Below are 20,843 nucleotides of genomic sequence, written 5' to 3'. Positions count from 1 at the left end.
TGTCTATCTAATATACCTGGGACAATGGGGGATTAAGTGTCTTGTCCAGGGTCACAAGGAACAGCATGGGTTTGAACCCACAACACCAGGCTGCTGAGGTTGTAGCTTTAACCACTGTGCCACACACTCCCTGCAAATTGAAAATGCCCTGCACAATCAATGTACACACCCATGAAAAGGGAGGAGAAATTAGATCTTACCTACTAAATTTTCTTTCTTTGAATCCCTCCAGACCAGTCCAGATGAGTAGATATGGGCTCTCCTGCTAGCAGATGGAGACTGAGAATTACTGGTTCTATGATATCCCCTTCTAAGGAATCCATGCAGCCATGAACCAGCCAGTATTTCTATTGACAAAGCACGAAGGAAGAACTGATCCCCAATCAAAAATCCAGTAGCATGAAAACAACCAAGACTAACAAATATATGAAACTGTGAAATATCTGCTTCACAAGGGATGGGAGGGAGGACTAGAAAGATACTGCACAAGAGGATAGGTGAGAGGGGAGGAAAGATGCTGCAAATGTGAAGGAGAGAAAGGAAATAGTTTGTGCATCTAGGCTCCTAGGACTAACCCAATCAATCCAAGCCATACCAGCAAACAGCTCAGTCTCCTTCAATTTTTTTCATCAAGTCATCTCCGGCACACCCTAATTAAAAGAATATAAGCCCTAAATGATCTTTCCAGACCAGAACTAGGCTGCACAGCTACTCACCTACCATCTGCTGGAGACTGAGAAATACTGGCTGGTTCAGGGCTGCATAGATTCCTTATAGGGTGATGTCCTGTCAGCAGATAGACTGTGAACTACAGGTTTTATGATAGCACATACCCATTTTATCTGTACTGGTCTGAAGGCAAAATGAAGAAATGACTATTAAGAAGTCTTTTTCTCCATAATCTTCCATTGGCTTTGCTACAAAGAAAACTCGGCAGAAGCTGATAGCTCCCAGGCAGGATCAAGAACATTCCTGGTTCACTGGCAAGACTCAAAATCAGAGCAAAACTTTTTCTCTCTTTCTTATGTTATCTGCTGTCATTAAATATTACACCTTTTGACACCAGCTAATTTTTGGATGATATTGGAGAGCTTCTTGTCTCCACATTTTGACCATTTAATGCGTTGTTAATGGGTCTTTCAGTATTTGCCTTGAAATCATTGCGGGTGGCACAAAACTCTGCAGCATGCCCGGTTACCAAAACTCCCAGATTTAAGCATATTTTTCCAGTGTTATCTTCTTTCCATTGGTTGCCAATTTCAATGCAAATTTAAGATTTCCACTCTTGGGGGGCGTGGTTTGGAGCGCGCACGATATGGCAGCCTAACTGCAGCGCTCCCGTATCCAGGCAACAAACGGAATAAAAATAAAACTTCTACTTTTTTGAATCGCGATTAAAAACACATAAAACAACGTCGGAGATAGCGAATATGAAGCAGGGGAAAGCTGAAAAACCTTCGACATCGGGTATCTCTGCAAAAAGAACAAAAGTTACTCCTCTGTCACCATCGAGTGTGCCGTTCCCGATGGAGACTGAAGAACTCACTGAAAAGTCAGACATTATGACAGAATTGTTCAAAATAAAATTAATGCTGACTGAAAACGCCAACAAAATATCTGAAGTCAAAGAAGAACTTCTTATTATGAAACAAGAGATCCAAACTGAGAGACTGAGAATGACAGTGCTGGAAGAAAAAATGGAGAGGTTTGATTCCTTCACACAGGAATATAACAAAGATAAAAAAGAAGTAACAGCTTTAAAAAATCAAATGGTGGACATGGAAAACCGAGGAAAAAGAAAGAACATCAGAATTTTGGGGCTGGCTGAAAATATTGAAGGGGAAGATCCTGTGTTATTCCTGGAAAATCTTTTACCTAAACTGCTTCAGCTCAATTCAAAATGGCCGTTAGAAATTGAAAGAGCCCACAGAATTCCAACAAGAAAGCCAGTAAATCAGACTGCTCCAAGACCTTTGATATTCAAGGTATTAAGATATCAACAAGCTCAAGAAATATTAAAAATGGCAAAAGCAAATAAAAACTTGAATTATAAAGGATCAAAACTGATTTTAGTACCAGATTTTGCTAAATATACAGCAAACATAAGAAAACAATTCCTTACATACAGACAGCAGCTGAAAGAAAAAGGATACATATATGGATTATATTATCCATCCACTATGAGAATATCCAGTGGAAATAAATCCATATACTTTCAAGACCCGGAAAAACTGAAAGAATTTCTGACACAAAAAGAACCTAAGTTTACATAAAAAACAGAACAATTCAGTTGAAGAAAGAAGAAAGAAGAAAGAAGAAAGAAGAAAGAAGATGGAAAAAAGGGAAAATAAAGAAGAGTATTAATAAAAAAAAAATATAAATAAAAATTAAGATATAATAAAAGGTATTAACTGGAAAAATAATTCATATTTATTGATATAGTGGATGCAATAATATAATAGTATTTTATTAAATTAATTATTAATAAAATATTAGCATCCACAATCATTAATATTAATATAAAAAAAAAATAAATAAATAAATAAAAAAAAAAATATATATATATAAAAAAAAATTTAAAATTTATATAAATTACATGTTTTAAACAAAATAGAAAATTTATTCAATCATATAGCATATTAACTTATTATGATTAAGGAATAATGAAATGATTTACAAAGAAATTATCATTAAAAATATTTATAGGAAAATTTTATTATTGATATATTGAAAATAAGAATAAAAAATGAAATATATTAATTTATTATAAAAACAATATTTCAAATTTGTATAAGAAAATTATAAGTTTATGAAATATATACAAGGAAATAATTTGATTATTGACAAGATTAATTAATAAAATAGATATCGAAAATAAAATTTTTATTTGAATCAATTATTCAGACATATTAAATGATAATGAAAAATAAGAAAATAAGTAACTGATTGTTTGATAATTAATAAAATATAAATTTATTATAAAACTTATTTATTGATATAAAATGTATATTTTATTCAACTAATTATTCAAATTAATTTATTATGAAGATGATATATGAAAATGATTGATTTGAAATTTTATTAAAATTAATATATATATATTTATATAAAATGAATATATATAATTTATATGAAGATCTATATAAATATATATTGAAAAATATAGCTATATTGTAATATGTTTATTTATGAAGAGTATAATATTATATGTATGCATGATATTGATTTTAATTTTATAAATTAGATATATATAATATATATAATTCTTAGTAAATTTATAAAATATTATAGATTAAATGGATATAAATTCCAATTATATAAGGGTGGAAGTATAAAGAATATATTGAATTTGAAATGTGTTTTTTTTTAGTAATAATATAATGAATTATTAGTTGCCTGGAGATGGAGATGTAGGTTTTGCATGACCAATGCGTGTTCCAAATCAGAATATGATAATGGGTGGGAGGGGAGGGAAAATAATGGGTGGGATAGAACATGAATTATTAATGAATGTGCTAGGAGATAATCGTGTAAATTATCATAGAATATTGGTTAAAATATAATTATTAATCAGATGGATATAAAAATGTATTCGCTGAATGTCAATGGTTTAAATCATCCTATTAAGAAGAAGAAATTATTATCGTTCCTTAAAAATCAAAATGCGGACATTTACTTCATTCAAGAAACCCATCTTTCGGAAATTGAATCAAAAAAATTATCTGGAGGTTGGATTTCTAAATGTTTATTTGCACCGGCTTTAAAGAAAAAAGCTGGAGTGGCTGTTCTAATAAACAAAAAATGTAATGCAGATTTTAAATTAATTAATTATGACCCCTTAGGTAGATGGGTACATATCGAGATGGTCCTGGGAAATACAACCCTGAACTTATTCAATTTGTATGCTCCTAATACGAATCAAATGGAGTTTTTTAAACAAATTCAACAATTGCTCTTACCACTGGCTACATCTAATTTAATAGTAGCAGGGGATTTCAATGCTGTAATGGATCCGATTTTGGATAAAAAACCAAGTAAAGTTATGAAATCATTAGGCTTAGATAATTTGATAACATCTTGTGATTTAATAGATATATAGCGAATTCTTCATTTTAATGATCAGGAATTTTCTTTTTGTTCTCAGGTTCATAAATCTTTTTCACGAATTGATTATATATTTGTTTCTAATAATATAGCGCAGCGTGTTTTAAAAGCAGCAATTGATTCTATTATAATTTCAGATCATGCTGGTGTGTGGATTAATCTTCAAAATAATGATGTTGAAAACTTTGATTTAATTTGGAGATTTAATAATGATTTATTAGCGGATTCAAAATTTCTTGAAGACTTTAAAATAAAAATGCAAGAATTCTTTCAATTTAATGAATCAGATGATATTAATGCTGAGATCTTATGGGATGCTTTTAAAGCAACTATGAGAGGAAATATTATTTCATATTCAACATTTATTAATAAACAAAAAAAAAAACAATTTATTGAGATGGGAAAGCAAATTAAATTATTAGAAAATAAATTAATTGAAAAATGGGAAAATAATACACTACAAGAATTATTAAAATTAAAAGTTAAATATAATGAGATTTCTTCTCAAATTGTGAGGAAAGACATTTTCAACAAACAAGTACAATATTATGGAAATTCAAATAAAGCGGGGAAATTATTAGCAAACTTTCTAAAAGCAAAGAAAAGAAAATCTAAGATTATTGCAATTAAAGATACACAAGGTAACACACATACCAACACAAAAGATATTATAACACAATTTCTTGATTTTTATAAAGAATTATATACTTCCAATTCTTATAAAAATAAAGAACAAGACGGATTAACTTTTTTAAATTCATATATTGGACCAAATATTCCAGATCACATAAAAGGAAGTTTAGAAGAACCTATATCTTTAAAAGAATTAGAAACAGCATTGAAGTCTCTTAGAGCTGGATCCGCTCCAGGTGGAGATGGTTATACGGTTGAATTTTATAAATTTTTCCAAAATATCATATTACCATATCTGTTAAATTTATATCAATATCAAATAAAGAATGAAAACATTTCTGGTACTATGGCAGAATCGATAATTATAGTCTTACCAAAACCAAACAAAGATCCTACTCTGGTTTCAAACTACAGGCCTATTTCATTATTGAATGTGGATAACAAATTAATGGCAAAAGTATTAGCATTAAGATTGGCAAAAGCTCTCCCTTTCATTATTGATGTACATCAAACAGGATTTATTGCTAAAAGACATTCATCAAATAATACTAGATTAGCATTCCACTCATTAAATTTAGCAAAAAATATAAATGATCCAGTTTTTTTAATATCTTTAGATGCAGAAAAAGCCTTTGACAGAGTGGAATGGAATTTTATATACCAAGCTTTACAATGGTTTGGCATAGGATCCGGTTTTATTAAAATGATTCAGACATTGTATAGCTCTCCTGGTGCAAGACTATATATTAATAATAATTTATCAAACAGATTTAACTTGCATAGGGGAGTTAGACAAGGATGCCCTTTGTCTCCTTTACTTTTTGATATTGTCCTAGAACCTTTATTAATTGCAATAAACAAAACTAAGGAGATAAGGGGAATATCATTTACCGATTTTGAATTTAAATTATCAGCATATGCAGATGATATATTATTATATTTAAGAGAACCGGAAACTACTATTCCATGTATACTTAATTTAATAGAAAAATATGGTACTTTTTCTGGATATAAAATTAATTGGAACAAATCTGAAATTCTCCCAATAAATGTTCATTGTACCAAGGGATTATTTGATCCATATTCATTTATTTGGAAAGAAGATGGAATAAAATACTTAGGAATTATGATCAAAAACACAATTGAAGATACAGTCAAAGAGAATGAAAAACTTTTATTAAAAAAAATAACAGAAATGTGTGAGCAATGGAATCCACTACATCTTTCTTGGTGGGGAAGAATTCAAACAGTTAAAATGATGATATTGCCTGTGGTTTGTTACCAAATGAGTATGATTCCAATATTTTTTCAGGGGTCATTTTATAAAAAACTTAACAATGTTCTTACAAAATTTGTTTGGTGTGGGAAAAGACCAAGAATCGCTTTAGTATCATTACAAAGACCAATTGTGGAAGGGGGGGTAAATTTTCCAAATTTTTATAGGTATCATCAAGCCTATATCTTAAGACAGGGTATGTATTGGATCCTCCCAGACCTTTTAGAAAATGTACCAGATTGGCTATATTTAGAATGGCGGCTCCTGTTCCCTATATATCCAGAACAGTTAATAACTATAACAATGCCTAAAAGATACAAAGATCACAGAATTTTATTTGACACTTGGAAAACATTGAGATATATCAGTAATTTATCATCAGAACCTATTGCTAAATCTCTAAATCAATCAATATGGATAAACTCCAGGATCAAGATTGGCGGATTTAAAATCGTCTGGAAACAATGGATAAATGCAGGAATAAGAACATTGAATGATGTCATATCAGAAGGATCACTGCTTAGTTTTTCACAATTGCAAAATAAATTTGGACTAAATAAAACACAATATTTTAAATGGATGCAATTGAAGCAGGCCATTCAGGTAGGGTTCCCTGAATGGAAAAATCTAAATAATCAATATAGTTTACAGGCTCTATGTTTCCAGACGGATTTTTTGGGTCACCAAGCCGCAAAATGGTACAAATTAATATATGGATTTATAAATAAAAAAAAGAAAACAGGTCTTAGGGATATTTGGAGTATTGAGATTGGTCAGACAATTTCTGAATCTCAATGGCCAAGATTTTGGTCCTGGAGATTAAGATCTACAAGGTCAGCATCTATGAATCAAACATGGTTATTCTTATTACATAGAGTATTTTGGACCCCAACGCGCCTGCAAAAAATAGATAGTACTAGATCAAATAGATGCTGGCATTGTAAATTGGAAATAGGGACGTTAGATCATTTAATCTTTTTCTGTCCCTATGTAAATGCATTTTGGAATTCAATTTGGCCCCAAATTAATAACTTACTAGAAAATCACGTAGGACTCTCATATGACACCATATTATTTGGAACTGCAATGAGAACTAAGAGTCCGATTTCAGCAAATAATAATAAACTATTATTAATACTAACAGGAGTCGCCATGCAACAAATTACTCAAAATTGGAAAGACTATACCAAATTGAATTATACATTCTGGTGGAACTCTGTTTGTCATATTTACAAAATGGAAAAAATATTAGCGATACAACAGGGAAATCTTCTTAATTTCAAGAAAATATGGCAACCATTGACAAATTATTCTAATGATTAGTTTCTTAGCACAATGATAAAAATTGTATATGAATGGGGTGGGATTTGATTAATTAATGGAAACATATTATATAAAAAGGGAGAGGGAATTATATTTTATATGATATTGAATAATCTTTTTCATATTATATTTTAAATATTATGAATTAATAATGATAATATTTCAGATATGTAATAATTAATATATATTGTATAATTTAAATATTGTAAGAATGGAAAATTTATAAATAAAAAATTAAAAAAAAAAAAAGATTTCCACTCTTGTTTTCAAGGTTTTGAAGAATAAAGCTCCATCTGTTTTATCTACTACTTTGAAAATCTATAAACCCATGAGAGCTTTAAAGTCAGCAAATGTTTGCTTGAGGTTCCAAGTTGTAGAATTCATTACCTTTGGAACTCCTTGTAGTTCTTTTTCATATTTTCATATTGTAAATCGCTGTGATCTCACTGTGGCTAAGCGGTATAAAATATCTAACTATAAGCTATGAAACAGATTCATTTTTTACTTTACTTTATAGAAAGCAGCCTAAAGCATATTTATTTTCAGAAGGCTTTCCCCTATCCTTTCAACACCCTAATAGCCATGTTGACAGGAGGTTCTCATTTTTGTTTTATTATGTTACTAGTTTTTTAGCCCATTACATTAACAGGTGCTAGAATAGATGTGTAGACTTAGGCATGTCTTTCTTTCTTTATGTCTGTCTTTACAAAAATACCTCTCTATTAATTATAATTATTAATTAATTAATTTCTATTAATTATATACCACTTAGTATTGGGTGGGGGGAGGGTTTCAAGTATATGATGTTATAATGATTTATGGGCTTTGAGGGAGGGTGGGGGGGTTACATTTGTATTTATAAGTTATAATGATAAGATGTTCAAGTGATTAAATTAATTGTGTTTATTATGAATTTCTGTACACTTGATGAAAGTTAAAAATGAATAAAGAATTTAAAAAAAACCCAAAAAACCTCTATTGTTCCAATTTTCAAATTCTTAGTGTATGATTGTCAGAGATAAGTCTGATATGAGAAAACTTCATCACTGTTTCTAACTAAGAATTTGAAAATTGGAACAAGAGAGGGATTAAGTGACTTGCCCAGGGTCACAAGGAGTAGCGTGGGATTTGAACCCACAGCCTCAGCGTGCTCTAACCACTGCACCACACACTCCCCGACCTGGATTGGCCACCGTGAGAATGGCTACTGGGCTTGATGGACCATTGGTCTGACCCAATAGAGGATAGTAGTAAATGGAGGTCATTCTGAGGAAAGGGAGATTACAACTGGTATGCTATGGGGATGAGTTTTTGGCCCAGTTCTTTACAGCTTTTTTTATAAGCAAAATCTGCAAAGCTTCAATCACTTTCCTGTCCCCACCAAACACATCTTCCCCTCCAATCTCACTTCCACATGGCTTGATTTTGAGAAATCAATACACCGCATCAAGCGCTACTAAATATTGTTTCTCTCCAATGCATTTGTTCAAATTGTGAAACAAATAGGACTCATGAGGAAGGCACAGACCTGAAAACTCATTTATAGTCTGATCCTCTTGGGTTCTTTAATTTTGGCCTTCAATCCTAAACACACTCCATTACAATCACAAGTTTTGAAGAAGAATCCTTTTTCTTGCTATGCATTTTTGCTACTGATTTGGATTTACACTTCAACCACCACATACTTACAATATCTAACCACTGGTGGACAGCTACAGCTACTTGTGTTCCCAGAGGTTTAGTCAGCACAAGTACATCTCCTGGCACTGCGTTGTCTGGCCTGCACATAAAGAAAATAGAAATTAAACTGCAAAAGGACAGGAAAAACAGTGTCCAAGACTCCTAGGGAACAAGGATCATCAGTGGGATAATGTTTTCTCACCCTTCCAGAAAGGGGCATGCGTGTTCCCCGACAGCAGAAACTTCCCATCAGTTGGGATTTTTGGATTACTGCTGTAGTTCTCAAGCGAGAAGGACAAGAGAAAAACTGGGAAAACCAACAAAAGAAGGCAAGTTAACTAAAAAGGAGAATGTCCAGAGTTGAGGTAGGCAGGTCCAACAGCTCACTGACCAGCACAATACACCCAAGTCAGTTCCTCGATTGGCTTGGAGCAAAGCAAAAGCCTCAAGGTTAAAGCAAGAAGCTGAGAGCCAGGGAAACCAGGATTCAAATCCCATCAAATTTTCTTGTGACCTTGGGCAGGCCACGGAACTCTCCAGTTAGAGCCCGATATCCCCCCAAAAAGGCAGAGTTCCTAATGTACTGTAGGCTCCTATATTTTCTCTTATTTCCAGTCAAACATAGCAGCCTAAATTCAGAAGCTTAAAAATGAGGTAAATATTTACCCGATAGTGGTGAGCATTTTTTTAGCTGCTGTTGGCTTTATGCCCCAGTATTCAATTCCAGGCCACGGACTGGCACCAGCATTGACTATTTGAGTCTTTGTGTTCAGCTATCACTAAGAACAATATTCAGCATTTAACGGACTGTGGTTTCTGTAGTTCTATTTGTCTCGTTATTTGCTGAACATCGGCACTTAACTGTGTAAGAGCCAATTCTGTCCCAAGACCACAAACAAAATCGCCAGCTACGTGTTTTCTAGTTACTGCCGATATTCAATGGTGCTTTCTGGTTAAGTGCTGCAGAATATCAATGGAGAGTCCCACACAAGCAATTTTTTTGATTTAAAACAAGAATATCCTTAACAGTAAGAAAGCTACAAAATGCTTTGTTTTCCCTTCCCCCCTCCTTTATATTATAACAGTGAACTTACACTGACTTGGGTCTGCACAATCAATTCAAGTGGGCAGCAGCCTCTCCGACCCACTTAAACTACTTTAAATACTGACCTCTATACTCCTAAATTTAAGTCTGCCATTTACTGTAAGTGCACAGAGTTAAAACCTAATTTTTTTTTTGATCCCTAACCTAAACCCACCCGTTGCCACTTATTTTTTTGTGCTCATGAATTTTTAAAACTAGAGCATCAATCTAGACTCTAAGGCCCAGATTCTGTAACCAGCGTCATCTGCCTTAAAAGCGGCCACTGATTACGTGTTAATCACTCAACGGCACCGGGTACAGAATCTCGTCTCTGGCAAAAGTAGGTACTGGAAAGGTAGGCCAAGGTTTTACAAATTCTATTGGGTTGCCTGAGCAAACAAAGACAAATACCTGTGTCTATACTTATATCTATATTGTGTGTGCGTGTTTTCACAGTCTAAGATACTACTACTTGCCCAAAATCTAAGAATATGGCTACATCAGCAAAGGGGCCAACAAAAAGAGATTATGTACTTACCCTGGTAAGCTCTTTTCCAGTAGACAGGTGAGACATTCTAGACAGTAGGATGATTTCCCTATAGCCGCGTGCTGCTCTGCCTCTGTTATACTTCACTGGGCTCTCTAGTAGAGAATGACACAATGACTGTTACCCACAGGTAACCCACAGGAACAGGGAGGAAAAAAAGACTGGTTGCCGTGGGTAGAGACAAGGCCATTCACCGCCTCATGGCACAAGTTGTCTCCTGCTCCCTTCTCATCCCACCCAGTCAGCTGCCCACCTCGGCGCAATCGCGTGTCCAGCAGCCCCCTCCCCCCCTTTGCGGATGCAACAACAATCCCCCCCTCCTGCGAGTCCAGAAGCTCCCCACCCTCCCGATGGCTGGTGGCAAAAAAAAAGCAAAAAAACAAACAAACCTATGACTCTCCTGGCTGGGTCGGCCCCATTGCACCTCCCGGGGGTGACCTATCAGCCTCTTAGACGTTTCCTGCATGCAAGGCTGCTCCGACTGGAACCTTCTTGCTGCCAAGTCCCTCCTTCTGATGTAACTTACGCCTAAAGGAAATGCAGGCAGGCCACCTGAGCCAGAGGAGTGCACTTAATTCCTTCCTTGCGATTGACGTAGGTTACAATCGATGCACTGTCGAAGAAGACCCCGACTGCTTGACTCCCCAGAGTCTTCTGCAATCTCATCACAGTTAGCCGAATGGCTCTAAGCTCCAACCGGTCGATTTTTGCTGAGAGGGCGTCTGACTCCCCTGAACAGGAGGACTGCAATGGACTCCTTAGCCACGAAGGCTGGCATCTGTCAACACCACAATCCAGGGCAGGGCCGATAACTGGTAATGCTGTTCCAGAACATGAAAATGCAAAAATCTGAAGCGGGCAGGAAAAATGAGAATGTGCAAGTATGCCTCTGTGAGATCCAGAGAGGTAAGAAAAGATGTGATAGTAGTAAAGGCTGCAACATAAGCAATATCAGCAACTCATTTCTTAGTATTGCAACGGAAAGTGAAACGACACAAAAATCCATACGAAAAAGGAGATTATCGCTGAAAAATAGCTGGAAAGCGATGACCACAAATGCTCGCAGTCTAAGCAACAAAGTTCATGATCTGCAAGCCCTGATATTAGAGGCAGATCTAGATATTGTTGCTATCACAGAGACATGGTTCAGTGAATCACATGGATGGGATGCAAACATACCGGGATATAATCTTTTTAGGAAGGACAGAGATGGTCATAAAGGTGGAGGAGTGGCTCTCTATGTAAAGATCAATATCCAAGCGACCGAAATGCAAGGGACCTGGGGAGAGGAAGAAGCGATATGGATTGCTCTGAAAAGAGAAGATGGAACGTCTATCTACGTGGGTGTAGTCTACAGACCTCCGACTCAATCGCAGCAAATTGATAAGGATCTGATTGTGGATATCCAAAAGTTTGGAAGGAAAGAGGAGGTTCTGCTGTTGGGAGATTTCAACCTGCCGGATGCGGACTGGAATGTTCCGTCTGCGGAATCGGAAAGAAGTAGGGAGATTGTGGATGCCTTTCAAGAGGCTCTGCTCAGACAAATGGTGACGGAACCCACAAGGGAAAAAGCGATATTGGATCTGGTCCTCACAAATGGAGAGAGTATCTCTAATGTTCGAGTGGGTGCTCACCTGGGTAGTAGCGATCATCAAACGGTTTGGTTTGATATAACGGCTAAAGTGGAGAGCGGCCGCACGATACTTAAAGTCCTAGATTTCTTTTTTTTTCCTTTTTATTTTCAAGTTTTACATAAAGTGTACAAAGTATTAAAATACAATTGATAAATACACAATATCACTTTTATATCTAATACATCATATTCTAAATATATTTTTCCCCCTCTCCCTCCCCCACCCTTCTATTATTTTTTAATCATATATTACATATTATATATCATATTATAGTCTATTATGTAAAAATTATTTTCACTACCCCCCCTCTATGTGTGTCACAAAGAAGATATTTAAAAGAAGAAAAGAAGAAGAAAAATCCTACTATTTATTCTTTGCAATATTTTGTCAATGGCCCCCATATTTTTATAAATTTAGTATATGTCCCTCTTTGTATTGCAATTGTTCTTTCCATTTTAAATATATGACATATTGTATTCCACCAAAATGTATAATTTAGGTTATTATAATTCTTCCAATTATTGGTTATATGTTGAATGGCAACCCCTGTCATTATTAATAAAAGCTTGTTATTTTCTGGTGAAATTTGACTTTTTTTCCTCATCATCATTCCAAATAATACTGTATCATATGATATTGCTATATGATTTTCCATCAATTTATTAATTTGTGGCCAAATTGAATTCCAAAAAGTTTTAATGTAGGGACAATGATACAGTAAGTGATCTAATGTCCCTGGTTCCAGATTACAGTGCCAGCATTTATTGGACTTAGAACTGTCTAATTTTTGCAAACGTGTAGGGGTCCAAAAAGCTCTATGTAATAAAAAGAACCAAGTTTGTCTCATAGATGCTGACACTGTACATCCCATTCTCCAAGACCAAATTAGTGGCCATTGAGATGCATTAATCTGATGTCCAATCTCAATGCTCCAAATATCTCTTAGACCATTTTTTGGTTTTTTATTCAAATATCCAGATATTAATTTATACCACAATGCGGCTTGATGTCCTAGGAAGTCTGCTTGAAAACATAAGAACTTTAAACTATATTGATTATTCAATGTTTTCCATTCAGGGAACCCAACCTGAATGGCCTGCTTCAATTGCAACCATTTAAAACTTTGTGTTTTACTAAGACCAAATCTATGTTGCAATTGTGAAAAATCCAGCAGTTTACCTTCTGAAATAACGTCATCTAGAGATCTAATGCCTGCAATAATCCAGTTCTTCCAAAGGATTTGAGCTCCTCCAATTTTGATCTTGGAGTTTATCCATAAAGATTGATTAGTTGATTTGTTTATTGGGATAGGTGTTAATTTACTAATAAATATCAACGTTTTCCAAGTATCCATTAATATTTTATTTTCTCTATATCTTCTAGGCATGTTAATACTTGGAAGGTGAACTAAATTTAGGGGAAACATAAGGCGCCATTCCAAATATAACCAATCTGGTGCATTATCTATAAGTTCTGGGAGGATCCAATACATACCCTGACGTAGAATATAGGCTTGATGGTACCTATAAAAATTTGGAAAATTTACCCCTCCCTCCTTAATTGATTTTTGCAAAGTTACTAAAGCTATTCTAGGTGTTCTACCAAGCCAAAGAAATTTCGTTAAAATGCTATTAATCTTTTTATGTTTAAATCATTTTTATTAAAGCACAAACATAGCCCTGAAAATAAATAGGTATCATACTCATTTGGTAGCAAACTACAGGCAAGATCATCATTTTAATAGTTTGAACTCTCCCCCACCAAGAAATATGTAAAGGGTTCCATTGCTCACACAATTCCGTAACTTTTTTTAATACAAATTTTTCATTTTCTTTTACGGTATCTTCAATTGTATTTTTAACTTGAATGCCAAGATATTTAAATCCTTCTTCCTTCCATATGAACGGAAAATCTTTAAATATTCCTTTTACACAATGAACATTTAAGGGTATAATTTCAGATTTATTCCAATTAATTTTATAACCTGAAAATTTACCAAACTTATCAATTAATTCTAATAAAGAAGATAAGGTAGATTCTGGATTTTTCAAATAAAGCAAAATATCATCAGCATAAGCCGAAATTTTATATTCCATATCTGAGTATGGAATACCCTGTATCTCCCCCGTTTGTTGTATTGCTAACAATAAGGGTTCTAATATAACATCAAATAACAAAGGAGATAAAGGACAACCTTGTCTAACTCCCCTCCGCAATTGAAATCTATCAGATATCATATTATTAATATTTAATCTTGCAATCGGGAAGCTATACAAAGTTTTTACCATTTGTATAAATCCAGAACCTATACCAAACCATTCTAAAGCGTGATACATAAAATTCCATTCTACCCTATCAAACGCTTTTTCTGCATCCAAGGAAACTGTAAAGGTCGGTTCATCTATTTTTTTTGATAAATTTAACATATGAAACAATAATCTAGAGTTATTAGAGGAATGTCTTTTAGCAACGAAACCCGTCTGATGCATATCTATAATATGTGGGAGAGCTTTGGCTAATCTCAAAGCCAAAATTTTTGCCAAAAGTTTATTATCCACATTTATTAAAGATATAGGCCTGTAGTTCGAAACCAAAGTAGGATCTTTATTTGGCTTAGGCAGAACAATTATTATTGATTCAGCCATAGTACCTTTAATATCACCTTTTATAAGTTGTGTTTGATATAAATTTAGTAAATATGGGGAAAGGATATTTTGAAATGTTTTATAAAATTCTACTGTATAACCATCACCACCTGGAGCGGATCCAACTCTAAGAGATCTCAATGCTGTTTCTAATTCTTTTAATGATATAGGTTCATCTAAACTCCGTTTTATATGATCAGGAACTTTAGGTCCATTAATTAAATCTAAAAAATTTTTACCATCTTTTTGTCTCTCCAAATAAGGCTCGGAAGAATACAGATCTTTATAAAATTTTAGAAATTGTTTTAAAATTATATCTGTTTGATTTGTTATTGTACCGTTATCATCTTTTATCCCATTAACATTAGTTTTCCTAGATTTCAAACGTACGGACTTTAATGCAATGGGAAAGTACCTGAAGAAAGAGCTGTTAGGATGGGAGGACATAAGAGAAGTGGAAAGACAGTGGTCTAAGCTGAAAGGAGCGATAAAAATGGCTACGGACCTTTATGTGAAGAAAATCAATAAAAACAAGAGAAAAAGGAAGCCGATATGGTTCTCCAACCTAGTGGCTGAGAAAATAAAGGCGAAAGAGTTGGCATTCATGAAATATAAAAAAACCCAAGAAGAGGAGAGCAGAAAGGACTACAGGGTGAAACTGAAAGAAGCCAAGAGAGAAATACGTTTGGCGAAGGCACAGGCGGAAGAACAAATGGCTAAAAATGTAAAAAAGGGAGATAAAAATTTTTTCAGATATATTAGTGAAAGGAGGAAGATAAAAAATGGAATTGCTAGGCTAAAAGATGCTGGGAACAAATATGTGGAGAGTGATGAGGAGAAAGCAAATGTGCTAAACAAATACTTCTGTTCTGTGTTCACAGAAGAAAATCCTGGAGAAGGACCGAGATTGTCCGGCAAAGTTACACGAGAAAATGGAGTAGATTCTGCGCCATTCACGGAGGAGGGTGTTTATGAGCAACTTGAAAAACTGAAGGTGGACAAAGCGATGGGACCAGACGGGATCCATCCCAGGATACTAAGGGAACTCAGAGAGGTTCTGGCGAGTCCTATTAAAGATTTGTTCAACAAATCTCTGGAGACGGGAGTGATTCCTGGGGATTGGAGGAGAGTGGATGTGGTCCCTATTCATAAAAGTGGTCACAGGGATGAAGCAGGAAACTACAGGCCGGTGAGCCTCACTTCAGTTGTTGGAAAAATAATGGAAGTGTTGCTGAAAGAAAGGATAGTGTATTTCCTTGAATCTAATGGGTTACAGGATCCGAGGCAACATGGCTTTACAAAAGGTAAATCGTGCCAAACGAACCTGATTGAATTTTTTGATTGGGTGACAAGAGAGCTGGATCGAGGACATATGCTAGATGTAATTTACTTGGATTTCAGCAAAGCCTTTGATACAGTTCCTCATAGGAGGCTGTTGAACAAACTTGAAGGGCTGAAGTTAGGACCCAAAGTGGTGAACTGGGTCAGAAACTGGCTGTCGGACAGACGCCAGAGGGTGGTGGTTAATGGAAGTCGCTCGAAGGAAGGAAAGGTGACTAGTGGAGTCCCTCAGGGTTCGGTGCTGGGGCCAATCCTGTTCAATATGTATGTAAGTGACATTGCTGAAGGGTTAGAAGGAAAAGTGTGCCTTTTTGCAGATGATACCAAGATTTGTAACAGAGTAGACACCGAAGAGGGAATGGAAAATATGAAAAAGGATCTGCAAAAGTTAGAGGAATGGTCTAATGCCTGGCAACTAAAATTCAATGCAAAGAAATGCAGAGTAATGCATTTGGGGATTAATAATAGGAAGGAACCGTATATGCTGGGAGGAGAGAAGCTGATATGCACGGACAGGGAGAGGGACCTTGGGGTGATAGTGTCCGAAGATCTAAAGGCGAAAAAACAGTGTGACAAGGCAGTGGCTGCTGCCAGAAGGATTCTGGGCTGTATAAAGAGAGGCGTAGTCAGTAGAAGGAAGAAGGTGTTGATGCCCCTGTACAGGTCATTGGTGAGGCCCCACTTGGAGTATTGTGTTCAGTTTTGGAGACCGTATCTGGTGAAAGACGTAAGAAGACTTGAGGCGGTCCAGAGGAGGGCGACGAAAATGATAGGAGGCTTGCGCCAGAAGACGTATGAGGAGAGACTGGAAGCCCTGAATATGTATACCCTAGAGGAAAGGAGAGACAGGGGAGATATGATTCAGACGTTCAAATACTTAAAGGGTATTAACGTAGAACAAAATCTTTTCCAGAGAAAGGAAAATGGTAAAACCAGAGGACATAATTTGAGGTTGAGGGGTGGTAGATTCAGGGGCAATGTTAGGAAATTCTACTTTACGGAGAGGGTGGTGGATGCCTGGAATGCGCTCCCGAGAGAGGTGGTGGAGAATAAAACTGTGACTGAGTTCAAAGAAGCGTGGGATGAACACAGAAGATTTAGAATCAGAAAATAATATTAAAGATTGAACTAGGCCAGTTACTGGGCAGACTTGTACGGTCTGTGTATGTGCATGGCCGTTTGGAGGAGGATGGGCAGGAGAGGGCTTCAATGGCTGGGAGGGTGTAGATGGGCTGGAGTAAGTCTTAACAGAGATTTCGGCAGTTGGAACCCAAGCACAGTACCGGGTAAAGCTTTGGATTCTCGCCCAGAAATAGCTAAGAAGAAAAAAAGAAAAAAATTTAAATTGAATCAGGTTGGGCAGACTGGATGGACCATTCGGGTCTTTATCTGCCGTCATCTACTATGTTACTATGTAAGAAACTCTCCTGGGGCCACTGCTGCAATGACTGAACACACGGACGCCATTTGGAAGCGGGGAATCTTGAGAGCCGTATTCACGTGCTGAAGATTAAGAATAGGCCGTCAATCTTCTGAGCCTTATTTTGGCATGATAAAGTATATGGAGTAACTGCCTGAGCCCAAGAGATTGGGCAGTAGGGTCACTATAGCTTGAATATCCAGCAAATGCTGAATGGTGGCTTAAATCCTAAGGGCTTTGTCCGGGCAACCTGAAGGAGAGTCCACAAACCAATCTGTCAGAGGTTGAATAAATTCCAGCTTGTAGCTTGACCAAATAATGTCCAAGACCTCTCTGAAGAGGACCACCCCTTGGTCTGGCGCCATTGTACCTCTTCAGCAGGGGGCACAGAACTGGAAGTGGAAGGCTGGGAACGCCTATAGCCATTATACGGTCATCGGTAGCCCTGTGAAAATCTCTGCGACATGGCACTTGCCTATGGTCAGAATTGCTGTGAGCCACAAAATTAGAACAACCAGAACACCAGGAGGGTCTGGGCATGCTATCAGGCAGAGTCTCAGGGCAACGGACCATCTCAGAAGCCATAAGGTTGTCCAGACCTTTGTCAAACAATAACTGCTCCTGAAAAGGCAGTCTAGCCAAAGAAGCCTTGGAAGTGGAATCACCAGCCCACTGTCTGAACCAAAGCATTCTGCGATTAGAGAAGGAGGACGCCAACACCTTTGCCAATCTTGCATAAGATTATACAATGCATCGCCATATAATCTGTCGCTGCCAAAAAAAAAATTGAGGAAGAGGAACCACTGTCTCACTCTCCAGTGTGTGCATTTGAGAGAGACAGGCACCTGCACCAAAAAACATCACCTAAGCAGCTTTAGCACCTAAAGCAGCTGCGTCAAAGAGTTTCCTGAGGACCACATCCACACGATGGTCCCTCATATCTTCTAACAAGACACCACCCACACTAGGAAGAAGTGCAGTTAGCCACCTGCACCACCAAAAAAATCCACCCTGGACTGATCAAAAAGTTGCTGACACACTTGTGCCAGAGAATACCAGTGTGACATAGCTCTAGCAATTTTCAGAGCACCCTCCAGAGAATCAAACTGCTCCGAGACCAGAATGCACATAATAGGGTGCCAGAGGAAGGTAGTAGACTGCAAGCACACACCAAAAAAGGCCAGCAGAAAGAAGTGGATGGAGACGGCTGAGTGACCAATATGAACTCCTGCAAAGATTCAGAAATAAGGACAAATAAGTGCAGGATCGAGAGAACAGTTCCAGGTTCCAAAACCCCCAGAGGGATCCAAAGATCCAGCACACGGTCCCTGATGTTCCACCTCGGGAAGCATTGCACCTGAAAATAAGGGGTCAGCAAGCAAATCATCTGCATCAGGATCCCCCAGATCAGGGTCAGGCAGCACAAGCACAGTGGGTGGGAGAATCAAGGATGTACCCAAAGGAGCAACACCACTGAGAGACGCCGTGGAGGCAGAGAGGGACTGCGCAGGGGGAGAACACTGGTTCTGGGCTACAGACCACAAAAAAATGTAATCAATTCAGAAAACGTGTCTGGCTCCTGGGGCAGAGTATCACCCTAAAGTGATTAAAATTTGTGTTTCCTAGGGTGTGAAGGGTCCGCAGCCTGGCGCCTGAATTACCAATCGTGCTGAGCCCCAAAAGCCGCCTTGCTGCGCCCCTCCCCCTCCCAGCTGCACCACGCGGTGCAAAAACACTCTAAAAATGCCAAATATGCACAATCCTGGCATGAATCCACAAGAAGAGAGCCCAAGGACTCCATCCCAGCAAGTTTCTAGGCAAACTTTGCAGTTTTAAAGAAGCTAAAAATCCAAGATGGCTGCCATCAAAAAATTCATGCTAAAATTGCAATAATTTTCACACTTCCCAAACTCTAAAAACAGTGATTTTAGAATGTTTCAGGAGGGGGAACATTCAAAACCCCACTTTTCAAACTTTCCCCCCCCCCCCCAATTCCTCTCACAGGCTGTCAGGATCTGTGCTGTTGCCTGCGCTCTCTTGCAGTAGCATGATGAGAAAATGTACTGCCACAGTGCTGGGAATGGTTTTGTAAAGCTGATCTTCAGGCTGCCAGTCAGACTCCTATGTCCAACTACACCTCCACCCTGCGGACCAATGGATGTACAAACCAGTATGGGCGGAAGCACGACGACACAGCCGGCACCCATTGAGACACCGCCAAGCCTCCTAAGGGTGCCTAACCGTCTGTGCTTGACCCCTTGACCACCTCAGGGAGAGCCCTGAGTTCCAGAGAAAACTATGCAGCCTGGCTAACAGGTACCCAGTGGGATCGGCCTATCAGCTACAGACCAAAGTATGTGAATTCTCAAGCAGACAGAGCTTCAAATTTGCTCCAAGCACTAGATTACCCGAAAAGTGGATGAAATTACATTGAATTTAAAAAAAAATTAAATAAAATGGGGAGAGCAGAACACACACTCCTAGGGCACACGTGCAGATGGAAAAACAGGAGGCACTAGAGAGCCCAGTGAAGTGTAACAGAGGCAGAGTGAAAAACCCGGAGTGGATTCCTTCAGCAACAGCATGTGCTCTAGGGAAATAACCCTGTTGTCTATAGAATGTCTCACCTATTGCACTGGAAGAGACATTAGAACACAATAGCTGACATCCCACTTACATGATGAATTCATTAGGCTGACAAACAGTGGTGGCCACACCTCCCAGAACAATCCAAGGGTTGACTACTGTCTGGCCACCAGTGACTGATGTGCCTGCCTCCTCTGCTGCATCTTTGAATCCCTGGATAATTAGGGGCATTACCTTATCTCGTTCCTGTGAAACAAAATGTAAAATATAGAATGTCACTCAATAGTAAATTTCAATCAAACTGGAGAAAATATTTCTTCACTCTGGCGCCGAAGTGTAAGTAAAACTCTGCAGTTCATTGCCAGAGAATGTGATGAAAGCAGTTAGCTTAGCAAATTTTAAAAAAAGATTTGCATAATTTCCTAAATGAAAAATCCATTTACTAAAATGGACATGGAAAGATCCACTGCTGATTTCTATAATAAGCAGCATAAAATCTGTTTTACTCTTTTGGGATCCTGCTGGCTACTTGTGACTTGAATTGGCCACTGTTGGAAACAGGATAGTGGA

The 20,843-nt window shown here is 37.0% G+C and overlaps 1 protein-coding gene across 2 annotated transcripts in view; it reads right to left on the bottom strand.

The window, feature by feature from the left end:
* The window catches only part of SEPHS1 (selenophosphate synthetase 1), a 71,540-nt gene that overhangs the window by 34,398 nt on the left and 16,299 nt on the right, over positions 1 to 20,843 (bottom strand). For both annotated transcript variants that reach the window (XM_033958624.1, XM_033958623.1), the window contains exons 5-6: positions 20,365 to 20,519; positions 9,026 to 9,116 (exon numbers count right to left, since the gene is read on the bottom strand). In XM_033958624.1, coding sequence (XP_033814515.1) covers positions 9,026 to 9,116; positions 20,365 to 20,519 — 246 coding nt within the window. The remainder of the gene's footprint in view (positions 1 to 9,025; positions 9,117 to 20,364; positions 20,520 to 20,843) is intronic.

Source organism: Geotrypetes seraphini, chromosome 9 (genome assembly GCF_902459505.1).
Source record: "Geotrypetes seraphini chromosome 9, aGeoSer1.1, whole genome shotgun sequence".
NCBI classification, from domain to species: domain Eukaryota; kingdom Metazoa; phylum Chordata; class Amphibia; order Gymnophiona; family Dermophiidae; genus Geotrypetes; species Geotrypetes seraphini.
Note: the sequence above shows the minus strand (reverse complement) of the source record. Positions and strands in the feature narration are given on the sequence as shown.